Genomic DNA, 20227 nt, shown 5'->3' with positions numbered 1-20227 from the left:
GGGGTTCTTTGATATGCTGAATCTAACCATGTATTTTGATTTTTGGGCCCCGTTATCAACTTTGTCCACATTGAGGTCAAAAGGGTCCAAAATTAAACTTAGTTTGATTTTAACAAAAGTTGAATTCTTGGGGTTCTTTGATATGCTGAATCTAAACATGTGTTTTGATTTTTGATAATGGGCCCAGTTTTCAAGTTGGTCCAAGTTGGGGTCCAAAATTAAACTTTGATTTCAACAAAAATTGAATATATGGGGTTCTTTGATATGCTGAATCTACACATGTATTTAGATTTTAGATTTTTGGCCCAGTTTTCAAGTTGGTCCAAATTGGGGTCCAAAATTAAACTTTGTTTGATTTCAACAAAAATTGAATATATGGGGTTCTTTGATATGCTGAATCTTACCATGTATTTAGATTTTTTATTTGTGGGCCCGCTATCAAATTGGTTCATATTGAGGTCAAAATGTCCAAAATTAAACTAAGTTTGATTTCATCAAAAATTGAATTATTGGGGTTCTTTGATATGCCAAATCTAACCGTGTTTTTAGATTTTTAATTTTGGGTCCCATTTTTAAATTGGTCTACATTAAGGTCCAAAGGGTCCAAAATTAAACTTAGTTTGATTTTAACAAAAATTGAATTCTTGGGGTACTTTGATATGCTGAAAGTTGGGCCCCGTTATCAACTTTGTCCACATTGAGGTCAAAAGGGTCCAAAATTAAACTTAGTTTGATTTTAACAAAAATTGAATTCTTGGGGTTCTTTGATAAGCTGAATCTTGACATGTGTTTAGATTTTTGATAATGGGTCCAGTTTTCAAGTTGGTCCAAGTTGGGGTCCAAAATTAAACTTTGTTTGATTTCAACAAAAATTGAATATATGGGGTTCTTTGATATGCTGAATCTAGCCATGTATTTTGATTTTGGACATTGGACTATAATTGGTAAATTAAAAAAATTGAAGTTCTTAGACCACATTCTTTCTGTGTCAGAAACCTATGCTGTGTCAAATATTTAATCACAATCCAAATTCAGAGCTGTATCAAGCTTGAATGTTGTGTCCATACTTGCCCTAACTGTTCAGGGTTCGACCTCTGCGGTCGTATCAAGCTGCGCCCAGCGAAGCATTTTATTGGTTTATATCTCTGAAACTAAAGCATTTAGAGTAAATCTGACATAGGGTAAAACTGATTATCAGGTCAAGATCTATCTGTCCTGAAATTTTCAGACAAATCTGACAACCTGTTGTTGGGTTGCTGCCCCTGAATTGGTAATTTTAAGGAAATTTTGCAGTTTTTGGTTATTATCTTGAATATTATTATAGATAGAGATAAACTGTAAACAGCAATAATGTTCAGCAAAGTAAGATCTACAAATAAGTTGTCATGACCAAAATTGTCAGTCGACCCCTTTAGGAGTTATTGCCCTTTATAGTCAATTTTTAACAATTTTTTGTAAATTTTTGTAATCTTTTACAAAAATCTTCTTCTCTGAAACTACTGAGACAAATTTAACCATACTTGGCCATAATCATTATTAGGGTATTTAGTTTAAAAAATTTGTCCGATGACCCCGCCTTCCAACCATCATGGCCGACTTGGTTAAAAATAGAACATAGGGGTAAAATGCAGTTTTTGGTTTATATCTCTGAAACTAAAGCATTTAGAGCAAATCTGACAGGTGGCAAAAATGTTCATCAGATTTAGATTTATCTGCCCTGAAATTTTCAGACGAATCCGACAACCCGTTGTTGGATTGCTGCCCCTGAGTTAGTAATTTTACAAAAATTTTGCAGTTTTTTGTTATTATCTTAGATATCATTATAATATCTAATATCTAATACTATTAATTATGATTTTAACCTTATTTTACATGATTTCCAAAGCATCAGTAAATACAGGTTAGCGACACAGGCTCTTGAGAGCCTCTAGTTCTTATAATCAAACTGTTTATTTTTCTACTTTTATACTAGAATGGTCATAATGGAATTAATAAGACTGTTGAAATTTATTTAATTCTCGTCATGTGATATGGAATATTTTATTGTATACAAATGTTAATGCCAAAGTTATTTAATTCATATAAAATGATTTAATTGACCTTAGAAAATCTGAAACAAAATTTATTTCTCAAATTTATTGTCTTTTGCCTCATTTTGAAAACAAGTTTTGAACAAAGGAACAAATATGTCAACTGGATCATTTGACTTTATTGTACTAGAGTAATATTCCGGTGAATTTTGAGTTTGTATTTATTTATAAGAATGAGTGAGGCAATCTGTATTTGAATGAATGGTTTCATACTGTTGTTTAATGTAGATTGATTATTGTTGACTGAATGTTTCATTATTTGCAGTAAAAGTGTATTCATTTTGATGTTTGTGATACATTCAGGGCTTTTCCTGACCCTTTTAAGAATTGCTATTGGAACCAAATTTTGAAAATTTGATCAATAAAAATATGATTGTTGAGACTCAAAGATGCATCAAATTTTGCAATATGAATGTGATTCATTTAAACATACCTTTGCTATATTGGTTCGAGTATGTAAAATGGAAAAAGATAATGAGTTACTTTTAAAATTAATCAACAAGACTTATGTCTAAGTATACCACCCTGTTTGTACTGCAAATGAACAAAACACTTTTTATTGAAATATTTATTGTCTTGCTTAAAGTTTGATTTGGTAAGTTAAGGGGGAACCACTAGTGGTATGTCAATGATATTTGGTATGCAGTTGAAGTAGCATTGGTGCATCTCTTTTCAGTGGATATTATTTGGCCCTGCCCACTCAGTTGTGGTTTATTGACTTTGAGACTTTGGTATAGTTTGATTAGGTCAGTTTGAGGGGAACCAATAATGGCAAGTCAATGATATTTAATATGTAGTTATACTAGTATTTGTACGTCTCATTTCCATGGAAATATATGGCCCACCCTCCTCTCTCATTTATTAATTTTGGATGTTTTGCATAGTTTACATGTTAAAGTTTGTGATTAGGTCATTTTAAGGTGAACCACTTGTCATTTGTCATAGACTTTTGGTATGTAGTTGTATAAGCATTATTACATCTCATTTTTCTGGATATTATTTGGCCCTGAACCTTAAGGCATGGTTCATTGACTTTGGATGTTTTGCATAGTTAACAAGTTAAAGTATTGCCATTTTAATATCAACATTTGCATTTACTATCAAAATTATATACAGGTAAGACATATCTCTTGTGTCAACAGTTTGTTGAATAAACTTTGAGACTCAAATAAACGATTTCTGGTTGTAGCTTTGGCTCTAAGCTTATAGTACTAATGGGCCTGCCTTGCACGGCTGACAGGATGAGCTGGATATGGAATTGTTCTTCACTTTGCTTTCAGCTTGAGTTTTGACAGATCATGCTTTTAGGTTCTATGGGTCTCTATCAATTTTTCTTTTCTTGATAGGGCCCAGCAAATTGACCAATCTGCAGAAGACCAATAGTAATCAGCTTGTCTGTGTATCCGTCCATCACAAACCACAATGACAACTGGTGAACGTAACTCTTCTGAGAACTGAGGAAAGAATCTATTTGCCTAGACCCCTGTCTATTTTATTTAATAAATAGTCAAAAATATTTTATAAATCATGAAGCAAATAGACTATTTTCATAATACCAACTTCTGACTCCAGAGTATATAATTTTTCGACAGGTTACCTACCTACTCTGTGGTAGGACATTCTGGTACTCGGTCAAGTAAGAGCAACTAAAAGAAGTAAAATCAAGCTTATGATAGGTGCAATTTTGGGGAAGAAAACATAAAACAGTTAAGGATCCCATCTAATTGCACTGATTGTAAGATTGATTTTACCTCTTTTAGTTGCTCTTACTTGACCGGAGTACCAGAATGTCCTACCACAGCGTAGGTAACAATGTCAGTAATAGGAAAATAGTATATTGAACCAACTTTGGTTTGAATGATATTTACCTAATAACTACTTGGATAACTATCTGGCTCCTTCAAACCTTGAAGTTATTATTGTAAAATATAAGTTTTTGTTTTTGTCAGATTGTAGGCAAAATTGTATGCATATTTCTGTTAAATTTTTCAAGAACATTGATTTCAAAGGCCATTCTACTTAAAAATGTATATAGATATTTGTCTGAAAATTGACTTAATCAAATAAAAGTGCAACTTAGAATGGTTGACTTGATGTATCAGATAAGAAACATGTCTTCAGTTACAAGCAATCCATTTTCATTCTTTCAATTTTGTATGTAAAATGTTTGTTTTTTATTTTTTTTATAATGTAAATGCAATTTTTATAATTTATGTATGAAGTGTTGAGAACATGGAGTAAATAAAATATCTTGAGAACTGTATCATTGTTTATCATCAGCCCATTGGAATTAAGGAGTGGATATAGTAGTGAGCTTTCATGGTCTCTGAACTTGGTTGACCCAACAATTTTAATGAACTGATATTTTACTGTGATATTGAACTTTGTTTTATAGAAGTGCCTACATTTCTTGTGAGACTACAATGAAATTTATATCAAAGGTTTATATTAACAATGTCTTGGACAAAAAACAAAATTAGTGCCAATCAATATTTTTTACGGAAATAGTGTCCTTTTAAAATGTAATTTATATTGGAAATAACTTTGTAAGCACTTTCACACCTACATTTCTTGTCAAGATCGGTTGCCGTCTGTCATATTTCTGTTTTGTCATTCATCAGACTATGGCTTTCTCTCTTGAATTGTTTCACATTTTTAATATTGAGGACCTTTTTACATCGGATGTGACCTTGCGAGGTCATACCGGTGTTCTGTTGCTGCAGAAATTTCCTTGCTGTTTGACTGATAACCGTACGTATTTCGTATAATTACGCGGATATTATCGAGTGCAAAATAACATTCCTTATCGCTTGTTATATATTAATTTCATCAATAAATATTCATGAAAATAATTTTTAAGAACATAGATAAATGTATGAAAATGTTTTGTCGTGAGAAATATATATATCAATAACAAATCATGGATACTGAAAATTTGTGTTAACGCATGCGGAAGAATATCTTGAGAACGTTTTGCAACAAAAGCGGGAAAATATGAATGCCTACTCAAATCCAATCTATTAGAAAAACAAATTATTACAGAAGAGTGTCCACCATGCACTTACACTGCACTATCATTAGAATAGTAGAATAGAATATGTAAATGGATGAAAATTTGCCTGTAGAGTTATTTAGATGATCTGCTATATATATATAACTGGTATACAAATATTAATATAATATATAACAACAAACCAGAGTATACTAATAACAAATGATTATATCACTACAATATAATAATTATTACGATGAGGTTGGATTCCCTGTCATTTATTCATCATCCACACAGGAAATTGTCTCAGAAAAAAATATGTCTATGTACCTAAACCAAACTTTCAGGTATAGAGATGTGATTTTTTTTCTGAGACAAGTGCTTGTGACCATCCGCCAGAACTTGCGGTCATCCGATGTTCAGTACTTCAGTAGTTTGATTATATTGACTTGTGATAATTAGCATGAAGGTGTATCACCATAAAATGGTCTGTTGCAGATTACTCGGTTTTGATAATATTTTTTGAGTCCAGAATAGAACATTTTTATCCTTTGATATAGGTTTTTGATATTAGGTTCATAGTGGCATCAATTCCATACATTGTGTTGCATACCATTCAATATGATGTCTGACCATGACCTTTTATGTCTTGAAAATTGTTCAGATCCCTACCCCTAAACCATATTTATTAAGTCTCCCAAAAGAAGTTTGGGAAGACTTATTGGTTTTGCTCAGTTCTTATTATGGCACCCTCAACGGAGTTGGGGTGACATACTGTTATTCTACGTTTCTTTTTTTTCTTATTTTTCTTCCACACATTTTGTTCGCGCGAGTTCTTGGAATCCAACGGACCAATGTTGATGGAACTTTACTATAATGAGGACCCCCATGTAAATTTGTGCACCTTGCTATGGAATGGTAAAAAATGGCCGCCGTTTCCATGGAAAGAGCAAAAATGCGAAAAAAATCAAAGTGTTCCAAATTGGAAGAAACTCCACAGGAATGTTAACTTGCATGTGCTGATTTGCAGTTTGACTTTGGAATTTTCAAAATGGCTGCCGTTACCATGGAAACAGCTAAAATATCAAAAATTCTAACTCTTTCATTATAAGACCCAACTGGATGAAACTTTATGAAAATGTTACCCAGTATGCTAAGATGTCAAGATAATATTTGGATAGTCCAAAATGGCCGCCGTTGTCATGGAAACATGGGGCAAGTTTTACATTGACCCTATGGGAAAATGCATAAAATCAGCATTTTCTTAAAGAGTATTTCACCAAAGTCAGTGAAACTGTATTGATATATAACATGACATGTGGCAATGAGATGTCTGCTTTTAGAATTTTGGAATTATCCACTGTAACCATGGAAACATCAAAAATGTCCAAAATTTAAAAAAAAATCAAAATGCTGCAAACTGGATGAAACTTTACAGAAATGGTAACTGGCATAGGCAGAGTTGCATTTTGCAGTTGGAATTTTCAAAATGGCCGCCATAACCATGGAAACAGCAAAAATGTCCAAAATTTCAAAATGCTCCAAACTTAATGAAACTTTACAAAAATGATAATTTGCATGTGTAGATGCCCTCTTTGACTTTGGATTTTTCTAAATGGCTGCCGCTCGCCTGGCAATGGGGGAAGGGTGCCATCCGCTATTGCTTGCAATGGCAAATCTAGTTATGTCACCCGATCGACAATGTCGGGTGACATATTGCTTTTCCTCTGTTTCTTTGTTATTATTATTATTCTTCCAATGATTTTTGTCCGGCAGTTTTTTTGGAGCCAATGGAACCAATCTTAATGATTGTCTACTATAATGAGGAACACAAAATTTCGAGTTGCAGTAGGTCTTAAGAACACAAAAAATGGCTGCCGTTACCATGGAAACGGAACAAATGTGAAAAAATCCAGTTTTTGGTTTTGGTGAACTATTTGGATATGCTTAAACTTAGAATCATTATATTTTAATACAATGTAGGTGCCCACTATATACTGGTGTTGGATGATTTTGGCAATCATTGGAACTACTATGTTGCCATGGAAACTACACCAAAAATTTCAAAAATATCAAATTTCCCAAACTTAATGAAACTTCACAGTAACGATGAGCAACATTGGAAGATGTGGCATTTGGAGTTAGAATTTCCAAAATGGCTGCTGTTACCATGGAAACAATGCAAAAAGATCAAAATGCTCCAAAAACTTCAGGGTTTGGTGAATAATTTTGGTATGCTTTAACTTAAAATCATCAAATTTTTATACAATATAGTTGTCCATTATATACAGGTTTTGAATGATTTTGACAATCATTGGAACTACTATGTTACCATGGATACAGGAGCAAAAATTTCAGAATGCTTCAAACTTAATGAAACTTCACAATAATGTTGATTGTCATGTGTGGAAGCGGCAATTGGCGTTGGAATTTCCAAAATGGCTGCCGTTACCATGGAAACAAGGCAAAAAAGGAAAAATTATGCGTAAAATTTGTAAATCCGCTAAATATTCTAAAAAATTACAGAAAGATGTATAGCCATCAGTAGATGTGCATTAACTGTTTAAAATTTTAAAACTGGCTGCAATCTAGTAGCAATGGGGGAAGGGTGACATCCGTTATTGCTTGCAATGGCAAATCTAGTTATTATTATTATTCTTGCTCTTCCGCCACTTTCTTTAATGAACTTGTCCGCACCATTTCTCCAAAACCGCTTGTCAGATTTACTTAAGGTTTCACAATATGTTAGGTTAACATGTCTAGTGGTGCAATCAGGGTTTCATTTGTGCATTGGGGTCTAAAAAGGGGTACTTTGAGGGGCCAAAAGAAGGGAGGGGTTTACTATAGAACCCTATGGGATTTTTTTTTTTTTTTCAAATGATTATAACTTGAAAACCGTTTGTGATAGACACAATCTTTATAATTGAAAATGTTCTACATGATAAAGCACATCTAATGAAATAAAGGGTTCATCCTCAGGGGTCACCCCCACCCCCTGTCATTTCACAAAGTTGTAATATCTTGTAAGTGGTCAAGATCCCCACCCCTAAACCATATATATTCTGGTTTGTCATGATAAAGCACATCAAATGAAATAAAGGGTAAGTCCCCAGGGGTCACCCCCACCCCCTGCCATTTGAGAAAGTTCTAATATCTTGTAAGTTGTCGATATCCCCACCCCTAAACCATATATATTCTTGTTTGTCATGATACAGTCCATCAAATGACAAAAAGGATTAGTCCCCAGGGGTCAGCCCAACCCCCTGCCATTTGAGAAATTTGTAATATCTTTTAAATGGTCGAGATCCCCACCCTAAACCATATATATTCCGGTTAATCATAATACTGCACATTAAATGAAAATAAAGTATTAGTCCCCAGGGGTCACCCCCACCCCCTTCCATTTGATAAAGTTCCAATATCTTGTAAGTTGTTGAGATCCCCACCCCTAAACCATATATATTCTTGTTTGTCATGATACAGTCCATCAAATGAAAAAAAGGATTAGTCACCAGGGGTCACCCCAACCCCCTGCCATTTGAGAAAGTTGTAGTATCTTTTAAATGGTCGAGATCCCCACCCCTAAACCATATATATTACGGTTAGCCATGATACTGCACATTAAATGAAGTAAAGTATTAGTCCCCAGGGGTCACCCCCACCCCCTGCCATTTGAGAAAGTTCTAATATCTTGTAAATGGTTGAGATCCCCTCCCCTAAACCATATATATTCTGGTTTTCATGATAAAGCACTTCAAATGAAATAAAGGGTAAGTCCCCAGGGGTCACCCCCACCCCCTGCCATTTGAGAAAATTCTAATATCTTGTAAATGGTTGAGATCCCCTCACCTAAACAATATATATTCCTGTTCGTCATGATAAAGCACATCAAATGAAATAAAGGGTAAGTCCCCAGGGGTCATCCCCACCCCCTGCCATTTGAGAAAGTTCTAATATCTTGTAAATGATTGAGATCCCCTACCCTAAACCATATATATTCCTGTTCGTCATGTCAAATGATATATAGGGTCAGTCCCCATGGGGTCCCCCCACCCCCAATGATCTAATATCTTGTAAATGGTCGAGATCCCCACCCGTAAACCATATATATTCTGGTTTGTCATGCCAAGATGATTTGAATGATATACAGGGTCAGTCCCCAGGGGTCCCCCCACCCCCAATGACCTAATATCTTGTAAATGGTCGAGATCCCCACCCCTAAACCATATATATTCTTATTCGTCATGCCAAGAAGATTTGAATGATATATAGGGTCAGTCCCTAGGGATCACCCCCACCCCCTGCCATTTGATAAAGTTCTAATATCTTGCAAATGGTTGAGATCCCCACCCCTAAACCATATATATTCCTGTTCGTTATGTCACAAAGATTCGAATGATATATAGGGTCAGTCCCCATGGGGTCCCCCCACCACCAATGATCTAATATCTTGTAAATGGTCGAGATCCCCACCCGTAAACCATATATATTCTGGTTTGTCATGCCAAGATGATTTGAATGATATACAGGGTCAGTCCCCAGGCATTACTAATGCATATAACTTTACTGGACTCTGACCAATGTCAGGCGAACCTGGGAATGACGAATTATGGGAGCTTTGTTTGGGAGACTTCATAACAGCATCCTGTTACAATCATTTCTTGTTATGAATTGCAATAATAAGACTATTATAGTGTGGTGTAGGGGGTACCTTTACAGTACTAGACTTCTGTCACAGAAAGTGAGAAATAGGGATAGTGATTTGGCATTAACCAATTACTTGAGAGCTTAATATTGCAGAAGGTGGAAGACCTGGATGTTTCATACTATGTATATAGATGCTTTATGTTATGAAGTTTCCCTCTGTCACATGTCCATGGTCCTTGACCTCATTTTCATGGTTTAGTGACTACTTGAAAAACAAGTTTTTGTGTTTTGGTTTGTTTTTCAATTACCATAAGTAATAAGGCCACTATATTTGGTGTATAAAACGATTGCAAGGTGTACATGTCTGCCTGGCAGGTTTCATCCAATCTTGACCGTATTTTCATGGTTCATTGGACAATGTTTAGGTTTTGTGGTTTGGTCTATTTCTCAGATATTATAAGCAAGAGGTCAATTATATTTGTGTATGGTACGATTGTAAGGTGTACATTTCTGTCCGACAGTGTTCATATGACCTTGACCTCATTTTCATGGTTCATTGGTCAATGATAAGTTTTTGTAATTTTGTCAGTTTATCAGATACGGTAACCAATAGGTCAACTACATTTGGTGTATGAAATGATTGCAAGGTGTACATGTCTGTAGGGCAGGGTTCATATAACCTTGATCTCATTTTCTTGGTTCACTGGTCAATGTTAAGATTTTTTGGTTTGATCTGTTTCTTGGGTAATATTAGCGAGATGACCACTATATTTGGTGTATGGAATGATTGTAAACACATGTCTTTCTGGCATGGTTCATCTAACTGTGACCTCATTTTCATAGAACATTGATAATTTTAAGTTAATGTGATATTTGTAGTAAAATCTTGACAGACTTTCAACATGAATTCAATGATAAGTAAAACAGGCGAGACATTTCAGCATGTACACTCTATTTTTTTTTATAAACTGAATGATTTTGGGGTTTTACATAGTTAAACATAACCTTTGCCATATCTACAAAAAGGAAAGGCATAACTATTGGAAAACTTACTGTATTTAATGAAACATTCACAGAAACTTCAATATCAAATGCCATTGTGCATCTGCTATAGTTATGCTTTTACAATGATTTTTGGGTTCCAAAAATTCTTCTAGGTTGGTAGCAGATCATTTGCAGGAAATTTATGCTAACAATATAGTTTTTTTTTGTTAACTTTTATTCATGTATCTCATACAAATAATGAAAATAAAAACATTCAAATGAAAGGTATTTAATTGATAAAAGTAAATAACTACCAGTAAATATTAGAGAAAATCAACAGAACACTTTATACCAGCAGTCATATATATGCATGATTGGTTACAAAAGAATTGCTTCTTAATCCCAATTGAACAGTGATTATATCTTAACTATAAAGACTTTCAATACTTTCATAGGTATACTTTGAAACATTCTAAAACCTTTAGAGCTTATTTCTTATTGCTTGTAGAGTAAGACTTAGGTTGGTTTGTTTGCTTTGATTGTATAAACGTTTGCTCAAGCATTGTAATTGTGATTGACATCTGCAAACAATATAGATAGGCGGAGGAAAAGATGTATACATTATACTTTAATTTGATTGGAAGTTGGAGGTTAGGAACACTCAATTGTACATGTAAACAGGTTTAACTCCGCATATATTGTATGTAGATGTCAATCTTAATTACAATGCTTGAGCAAACACTTATACAAAGTAAGCAAGCCAACCAAAGTCTTACTGTACAAGCATTAGGAAATAAGCTTTAAATCTTGATTTTGTATGACATTCAATAAAAACAAACCATATAAAAAATACATGACTATATGCAAATTATTTTCTAGTTCTTGGGTACCAATTTTATTGAATTGATGAAAGAGAGAGAATGTTTGATTTTCCACTTGCCCAAACAGTGTAATAGATAGGGTGTAGTAATTTAGTGTGTTTATTCTATCTAATGCATAACTTATGCATAGTTCCCTTGCCCTAGAAAAAAAACATTGGACCAATATATAAAAATATAGCTCCAGAGATTGCTGGGATCTTTAACAATATTATTTCAAGTTATATTGGTAATTTCAAATAAATAAAAAAATAAAATAAAATATTAAATAATTTTCAATGTCAATAAATATAAGTCAGCAGATATTGTTTTTTTCTAATTATGGAAGTTTCCCAGATCTAGATATTTACTGCCCAGTATTTATAAATAAATGAATATTCACAAACAGAAAAATGTTTTTTTTACTTTCTAAATCGTGATGTATAACATTTTCAATAAAATATAGATGGACATCAAAAATTTAAGTTTTAAACTATTCTACAAACACACACTAGATAATCAATATATTATGGTTGATCAAATTCAGTTTAGGAATCAGTAATGTGGTGTCTTGTTTGAATGAATGACTTTAGTGTTATTCTTTACTAAGTAAAACAATTCCATCCAAAGATAAAAATATCCTATTGTTCAGTTGCATACACAAGTTGAAAATATTACTATGGGTTTGTTTTTTTTTTAATATGCAGAATCAAGTATAAAAAATTCCAAAAAAATCTCAACAGGACAATAGACAAAATGAATTGCTGTGCCATGAGCACACGATACACCTGTCCCAAACATTTTATAAAAAGTATTGTTTAACGATTATTGGAAAAATATAGACTTTTTTACAAAGTTAATTCCAATATTAACTGATCATATCTAAATACCTGACTTAATCATTTTAATCTCATCATCTAAATTACAAAATCATTAAGTGAGCTGCATTGGATAGAAATCAATCTTTTGTATGTGCACGTATACATGTACATGTACAAGACTTTAATTGATTTTGGAACATTCAAATACAATATAAAAGATGAATTTTGGTCTGTTTTGTAGGGTTCTTATAACAACTCAATTTTCAAACAGCTACAGAATTTCCGTAGAGATGTAGTAAAACAAATGTATAATTGCTATTAATTTGCATAAGGTTGATTTCTACCTGACGCAGCTCAAGTATAGACCCTCAGATCACATTTTAAATATTTTGGTAAAGTATGAAGTAAATAACTGGAGGCATTCTTGGGGTTGTGTGCAACATGAAAAAATATATATTTATTTCTATTTTTAAGCCACATGACCCATGAAAATTGTCATAAAGAATACTAACCCTTATACCACCATTCTTAATACTATGGTTTAGTTTGGGGTTATCACTAAAGGCACACTTCAGTAAGTGAGCAAGATGTGAAAACTTACTGATTTATAAAAGATTAAGCTCCCATTACTCTTTAATGACAACAAAATTTTATACCAATAGACCTCAATTGTAATAATTTGATATTGTTTTAAATAAAATTGATCAATGCATACAGGTTTACGATGGATAGATAGACCATGGTATACCATACTACTTTACAAATAAAAAACAAGTAAGAATATAAGAATCTAAACAAAACAACAGACAAGAATCTTAAAAATACATTTCAGCAGAATATATAAACAGAACAATGGATTAGAATCTAAACAATAAAACTGAATAAAATATAAACAGAACAGACTGGAATCTTAAAACAACATTTCAGCGGAATATAAACAACATCAGACTAGAATTAAAACAATAAAACTAACTAGATCATAAAAACAAAACAATGGACTAGAATATAAACAATTCAATTCAGTTGAACATAAGAATATAAACAGAACAATGTACAGTCAAACCTGCCTTAACAGTCACCTCGTTTCAGCTGGCACCTGCCTCCAACAGCCACCTTCAGACCCTTCCCAAATGTTTTCTATATATAATTTAACTCAAATCAGCAGTGACCTGTCTAACGGGGTCACCTATTTGTAGCACGAAATGTTCATTTTAACTTATAACAACGGTCATTTCAATTTTTCAACTATCGAAATAATCATGACGAAAAATAAATGACTTTGTATTCAGTATCGAAATCAAAATGAAAATCGGAATCTGTTTGCAACAGAGATTGAGCAATAGGTCAATTCGTGAGTTCCTCTTGTTCTACTCCTTTCCATTTCCATTGAAAACCGTGTCAGAGACTTATTTCTCCATGAATATTAAAATATTTTGAATGTTTTCTTCAAATTTTCAGCCAGAATCCGTCATTTTTTTTATTTCACTGAAGCAAGAACCATAACACTACGGATTAACAACACTAAAACAATTTGCTATGATACACCTGACCATAGGCAATGTCGAAATAAGAATTATTTTCCAACCTCATTTCAAAGGTTTTGATACTTCCCAAGAGTGACTGCTTAATACAGGTTTGACTGTACTAGAATCTTTAAAATACAACTTAACAAAATATAACCAGAACAATGTACTAGAATCTTAAAAATACAACTTAACAAAATATAAACAGAACAATGTACTAGAATCTTAAAAATACAACCTAACAAAATATAAACAGAACAATGTACTAGAATCTTAAAAATACAACCTAACAAAATATAAACAGAACAATGTACTAGAATCTTAAAAATACAACCTAACAAAATATAAACAGAACAATGTACTAGAATCTTAAAAATACAACCTATCAAAATATAAACAGAACAATGTACTAGAATCTTAAAAATACAACCTAACAAAATATAACCAGAACAATGTACTAGAATCTTAAAAATACAACTTAACAAAATATAAACAGAACAATGTACTAGAATCTTAAAAATACAACCTAACAAAATATAAACAGAACAATGTACTAGAATCTTAAAAATACAACCTAACAAAATATAAACAGAACAATGTACTAGAATCTTAAAAATACAACCTAACAAAATATAAACAGAACAATGTACTAGAATCTTAAAAATACAACCTATCAAAATATAAACAGAACAATGTACTAGAATCTTAAAAATACAACCTAACAAAATATAAACAGAACAATGTACTAGAATCTTAAAAATACAACCTATCAAAATATAAACAGAACAATGTACTAGAATCTTAAAAATACAACCTATCAAAATATAAACAGAACAATGTACTAGAATCTTAAAAATACAACCTAACAAAATATAAACAGAACAATATACTAGATTCTTACAGGGGCATTAACTACAAGATATAAAAAATAAATAAAATAGGATTTCTTTTGTTCAGTGATTAACGAAAGTGAAATAATGAAATAATAATTCACTTTCAGCAGCCAGTTTGGTTCAATTTTGTCAAAATAAGCAAGGAAACATAGCTGATGAATTATTCAGTTGCAAATGAATAATTTGATCTCATTGAATCTGTATTCATGTGACCTTCATTTTAACCCCTAAGCTGGAGATGGGTTACGCATGTATTCAGCTATTAAAAGGAAAAGAATGTCAACATTGAAAGTGAAACAAGGATGAACCGTTTGATTGACTGATTCAATACACAAAAAATTCTTCTTATAGAGGTAAAAACAATGCTAAACACTGTTTAACCTACAATATGAAATCAAACAGACCTAGAAAAATCTAATTGCATGTGGTCGCTATCTATTTATATTTGTATTTATGTTTATATCGGGTTATATGACCGTAGGCAGTCTTCGGAGGTCATCTCGATGGTTAATTAGATGATGTTGAGACAAAAATACACATATTATTGGGTCCATGCATTGTTAATTGTTTATTTTCGACTTTTTGTAATTTGGATATATGTTTTAGTATGTTATAAATCAAATCAGTGAACATGATTTTGACAGCAAATGCCCCTTTAAAAATATAGCTGAAGGGTGAAAGTGAAGCAACCCAAATTTGAACTTGATCTGTGTTTGGTGGTAATAAACATTGTGTATAAGTTTTATAACATTTATTTGAGGCAAAATAAAGATAAAGAATGGAAACCAATTGTGGGACGTAGAGACAGAGAAAGGACTGATGGACTACGCATGGACAAGGTTAAACCTTAATGCCCTCTTTGCATATTGGTGGGGCATAAAAAAAATCCTCACTGAAATTGTATGCCAAACATTATACTTTATATGATTTCATATTCTAGGTAAATGCATGTCTTTTAAGTGTATCCTAGTAAACCTAGACCTCTAACAACATTAAGTTCGTTTAAATAGGACAGACTGTAATTTGTACAACATTAATACTCTGAAAGGGATTTTTGTATAGATTTCTAACAGTAAATCTAAATTAAGACTGTCTGTAATGCCAGTTTGTCTCAAATATCATGACACTTTCTGTAATAAATTCTAATTAACAATATTCTTTCCATCTGGTGAAAGACCAGTTCATCCTATTCTATGATAAATCCTCATTAACAATTCTTTCCATCTGGTGAAAAACCAGGTCATTCTGTGAGTCAACACTAGAAACAGAAAACATTGTCTCAGGTACTTCTTGCTGTTTCTTGTGATTTCCTAACAATTATAAACAAATAAATTATCAATGATAGAATATCTAATAACATGTTTTACAATTTTGTAACAATGCAGTTCACTGTAGATTACTTAACAGTTTTCTTCAAAGGCCTTTGTAGGCTTCAGTGGCCATGTGGTCTAAGTAGTTCATCTACATTAATCACTAGCCTCAAACATAGGAAGCTCCTCATTACTTTTTGTACATTATCGTTTTTCTTTAAAACAAGATGAAGATGATGATGGCATGATTAGTTATTAACAAATGATTCTAAAGGATTATTAGCAGTAACAGCTTACCATGTGATACAGGGCAGTCAAATTCTGAAGGAGTGCTAACATATTTAACTCCTGGAGAAACTTTACTGTAAGGAGAATCTTCATGATAGGCTATATTGATTCCCATTCTCTTTTTCTCAGCTTCAATATCTGAAATACATTGAAAGGCATAAGGAGGGAGAACGACAAATACAACCTGATACTTATGTTTTCCATACCAGCTAGTGCTGATATGATCTGAAATCTCATCGGCAGATTAGCATTTAGGGCTTATTTTAAGGTCAAGTGATTATTGCAATCCCATACATTTTTTACCTTGCTAAATCTCTAATAATCTCTACCAATTCATTAATGCATTTAATTTGGAAAGGACTTTTAACTTAATGTAGACTTTTAACTGGGCACATATCTGAAAGAGAAATCATCTAAACCTGGAAAGGAACCAATGAGATTGTTAATAAGACTACTATCAATCAGAAACATTAATAACAGGAGACTGTAAAGCCTTCAAAGACCCATACACTTTCATCATGCTAAAATTTGATATTCATATGGTGTTAATTCTAAAGAATTGAAGAAAAGAAAGCCATGAACAGTTCATATACATGTATTGTTACGTCATACCCAGTTCATAATATCAAGTCCTGATTTTGAACATGCTTAACTCAATATATTATCAGGTACCTTAGGAGGTATAGCATATTTCCTTAAAGTCTAGTCCAGAACAGGTATTGTGATGTTATGTATTTAAGAACCATAATAAAATTAATTTTTAGAATCTATAATTCATTCATAAGTATGTTGCCACAGTCATCCGATCATTTTATGCATTCAACACATTTCTGTTCAAACTAAATAAAGCCATTCCCGGAAATTAAAATTATTTCAAAGAAACATATTTATCTCAAGAAGACATTATTTAGGCTAAGAATGTTGTGCATATCCAAATATTAATAATAAAAAGAAAGAAAAAAATAAAAGTGCCATTAGTTTTCTTGAACTACACTTCTAAGGCCAGAAGCAAATATGTAAGAAGGAAATTTAATGTCTTGCTGCTTGTGTCATCTGATCATCTGTAAAATCATAATCAATAGTTTTTATAGCTTAAGTGAATAATGAATTTAAGAGCCAAAAAATAGCTCATCATTCACTTTCCAATACTGTAACATAAGTGTTTTATTTTTTCAAAATCAAATTAAACTATAGAAATTTGGACCAAATCTCACAAAACTGCAGCCCCCAGTTCTCAAATTAAGCAATGGCAAATTCTATAATTTGCTTAATAGAGATAACCAAAATATAATTTGGGATTAAAAAACAAAATAGGGGCACAATGGCATTGTATGGTTAAGAAGATTCTGAGACAGTTTCAATCAAATCTTTTAGGTAGTATAGGAGCAGTTGAATATACAAAGTTGGTGTATCCACAAGAAAAAGCAATGCTAAGAAAACCCCAAAAAAGTCAGATAGAAAAACAAAATAGGTGCACCAAGGCAATATATCATGAAGATTCTTAGAAGGTTCCATGAAATTTTGATAAGGTGAATATGAGGAGAAGACAATTCAAATTTGAACTAGTGTGCAGATATGACAATGTCCATGTCATGTCAAATTACACCCAAAAAAATATTTGGATGCAGAAATAGGTGGTGCATAAGTTTATCATGTGAGTAAGATTCTGTGAAAGTTTTACAAAAATCCTATCAAGCTGTTCCCAAGCAGTTGTGAATTCAAAAGTGTGACAGAAGGACTTGATTAACAGTGTTCAATTACTTATTAAATATCAGTAAGGTTTACCTTCTTCTAATTGACAAAGTGAACTGTATTCTTCAAGATCTGCTAACATTGCCGCTAAACCATCTGAGTCAGCTAAAGAAATATATAAATGTAAAAATCTAAATACTATCATAAACTCAACTCTTTCATCACAATGGGAATTCTATTCAGAGGTGGGAGTAGAGACAACACAATTTTATTTGTTTCCCAATAGTTGTTGATTAGTCTATTTTATAGTGGAACTCCTTTTAGGGACTCCACAACATACAATACTTACCATCATCATCAACATTGGTATAACTGCCTGTATCATCTTCTATCATCACATCTCCTACAGATTTCTTCTTTCTTTTGCTCAGTAGTCGCTTTAATTCAGCCTCAAAATCACCATTGGTTACATACAATTCATATGCATAAATATTCCTAAAAGTTAAGATTGACTGATGCAATGTTGGTTATTTAATATTCAGCAGTCTATATATTACTGATAGTATGAGAGAAAGTTCATTACCACTATAATACATAAGTTGATTAAAGAAATATCAAATTGTTAATTTTAAATGTAATATAAAAAAAAAATTACACATCAAAATAATTGTCTTAAGCTGATATGATTTCATTTAGATTTGTCAAGTTGATCCTTTAAATGATAATCAAATTCAAAAAGAACTGATAATTCAGGTGACCAATCATTTTGTTTGATTTGCCTATTTTTTTTGGGTAAATTTTTAAAGTGTGTTGAAATATGAAGAAATTTGACTGGTAATTAAAGTTATTTTAACTGTTATTTCATGTATGTATAGAAATGTATGTACAATCGATTTGTCACTGAAATTCAACAAGAAAGAATACTACAATCAATTTGTTATATCAAATATGAAAAAAAAAGTTTAAATATCTAAATGTAGGTAACCTGACATCAACCAGCATAGTGGAAAGTTGTCTCATTGGCAATCATACCCTTCTCCTTATTTTTAGATTTATCAACAGTTTATATATTGTTTTGTTATTCAAAAACAATTAATATAAATTTTTGTTCATATTTGATAATCTTGAGACTCAAGTATCTATTGACTTCCAAATAAAAATTTAATGTAGCAATAATCCACAGAAGCACCAAACCTGAGGTAAAAATTCTTTGGAGCAGGACCAGCAGAGAGCTGGGTTTCTGTCAGTTCCCTGAATACTGCAGTCCACTGCTTCTTTCTGCAAATCTATATTCAATTTTCATCAAATTTAATCAAATGATTAAAAAAGTATATTAAGAAAATACTTAGCAATCTATGATACAAATGTAACTTTATTTTCCATCTGTCTGAATAAATAAACACAGTAAAAACTAAAAGAAAAAAGAAAAAATTTGCTGGTCAGAACCCAATTTTGATGGTGAGGACTGCCTGTGTTAGACACAGACTAAAATTAATTTAGTTACTCTGGTGATCAATTGATTAATTCTAGATGAAAAATAAAATGAAAGTTTTACATAGTCACCTATATTAGAGGCTGCTATTACCTCATATATAGCAAGTGTGGATAAAATGAATTAAAGAACATGTGTAGAGTATACTAATGTAGAAATATCTCATGTATTTGCTACAGGTTAAAAATCTTCATAATAATTTTCCAAATACATATAAAATTAAAAAATTTATGGTGATACAATTACTCCAATTCCATAAATCTTTACCTCTTGATATCCGCCACGTTCATGGACAGCGAGGAAAAGCTGAAAAGCTCCTACTGGTATATGGTGCCAATGAGCTGTTAGATTTACACTTAAGTTGTTCCTCTTCATAAATCTTGACAGGTCATGAAGAAATGCCTTCTCATTTTTCTTGTACATCTAAAACATCAATTTGTAATTTTGCTTTTATTCAATTAAAAATTTGTAAGGGTTCCGCGGAACCCAGTGTCTCGCCTACTTTTTCTGTTAATCGCAGGCTCAACAAAAATGAGGAAGTAAATCAATAAAAATATTCCTCTTGATACTATCTTTTGATTGTAAGAAGCTTCTGTCCAAGTTTGATGATAGTTTATGAATCTAATAAATGTTTAAAG

General features: G+C 32.2%; 1 protein-coding gene across 1 annotated transcript in view; it reads right to left on the bottom strand.

Moving 5' to 3' along the window:
- Positions 1–14820: 14820 nt before the first annotated feature.
- The window catches only part of LOC127727750 (uncharacterized), a gene marked incomplete at its 5' end in the record, with an annotated part of 32570 nt that continues 27163 nt past the window's right edge, over positions 14821–20227 (bottom strand). The window contains 6 exons of the mRNA XM_052234865.1: positions 14821–16117; positions 16415–16543; positions 18191–18262; positions 18447–18592; positions 19292–19383; positions 19857–20012. Of these exons, the coding sequence (XP_052090825.1) occupies positions 15999–16117; positions 16415–16543; positions 18191–18262; positions 18447–18592; positions 19292–19383; positions 19857–20012 (714 nt within the window). The remainder of the gene's footprint in view (positions 16118–16414; positions 16544–18190; positions 18263–18446; positions 18593–19291; positions 19384–19856; positions 20013–20227) is intronic.

Source organism: Mytilus californianus, unplaced genomic scaffold (assembly GCF_021869535.1).
Source record: "Mytilus californianus isolate M0D057914Y unplaced genomic scaffold, xbMytCali1.0.p SCAF_2, whole genome shotgun sequence".
Taxonomy (NCBI): Eukaryota; Metazoa; Mollusca; class Bivalvia; order Mytilida; family Mytilidae; genus Mytilus; species Mytilus californianus.
This window is presented reverse-complemented; position numbering and strand designations above follow the sequence as displayed.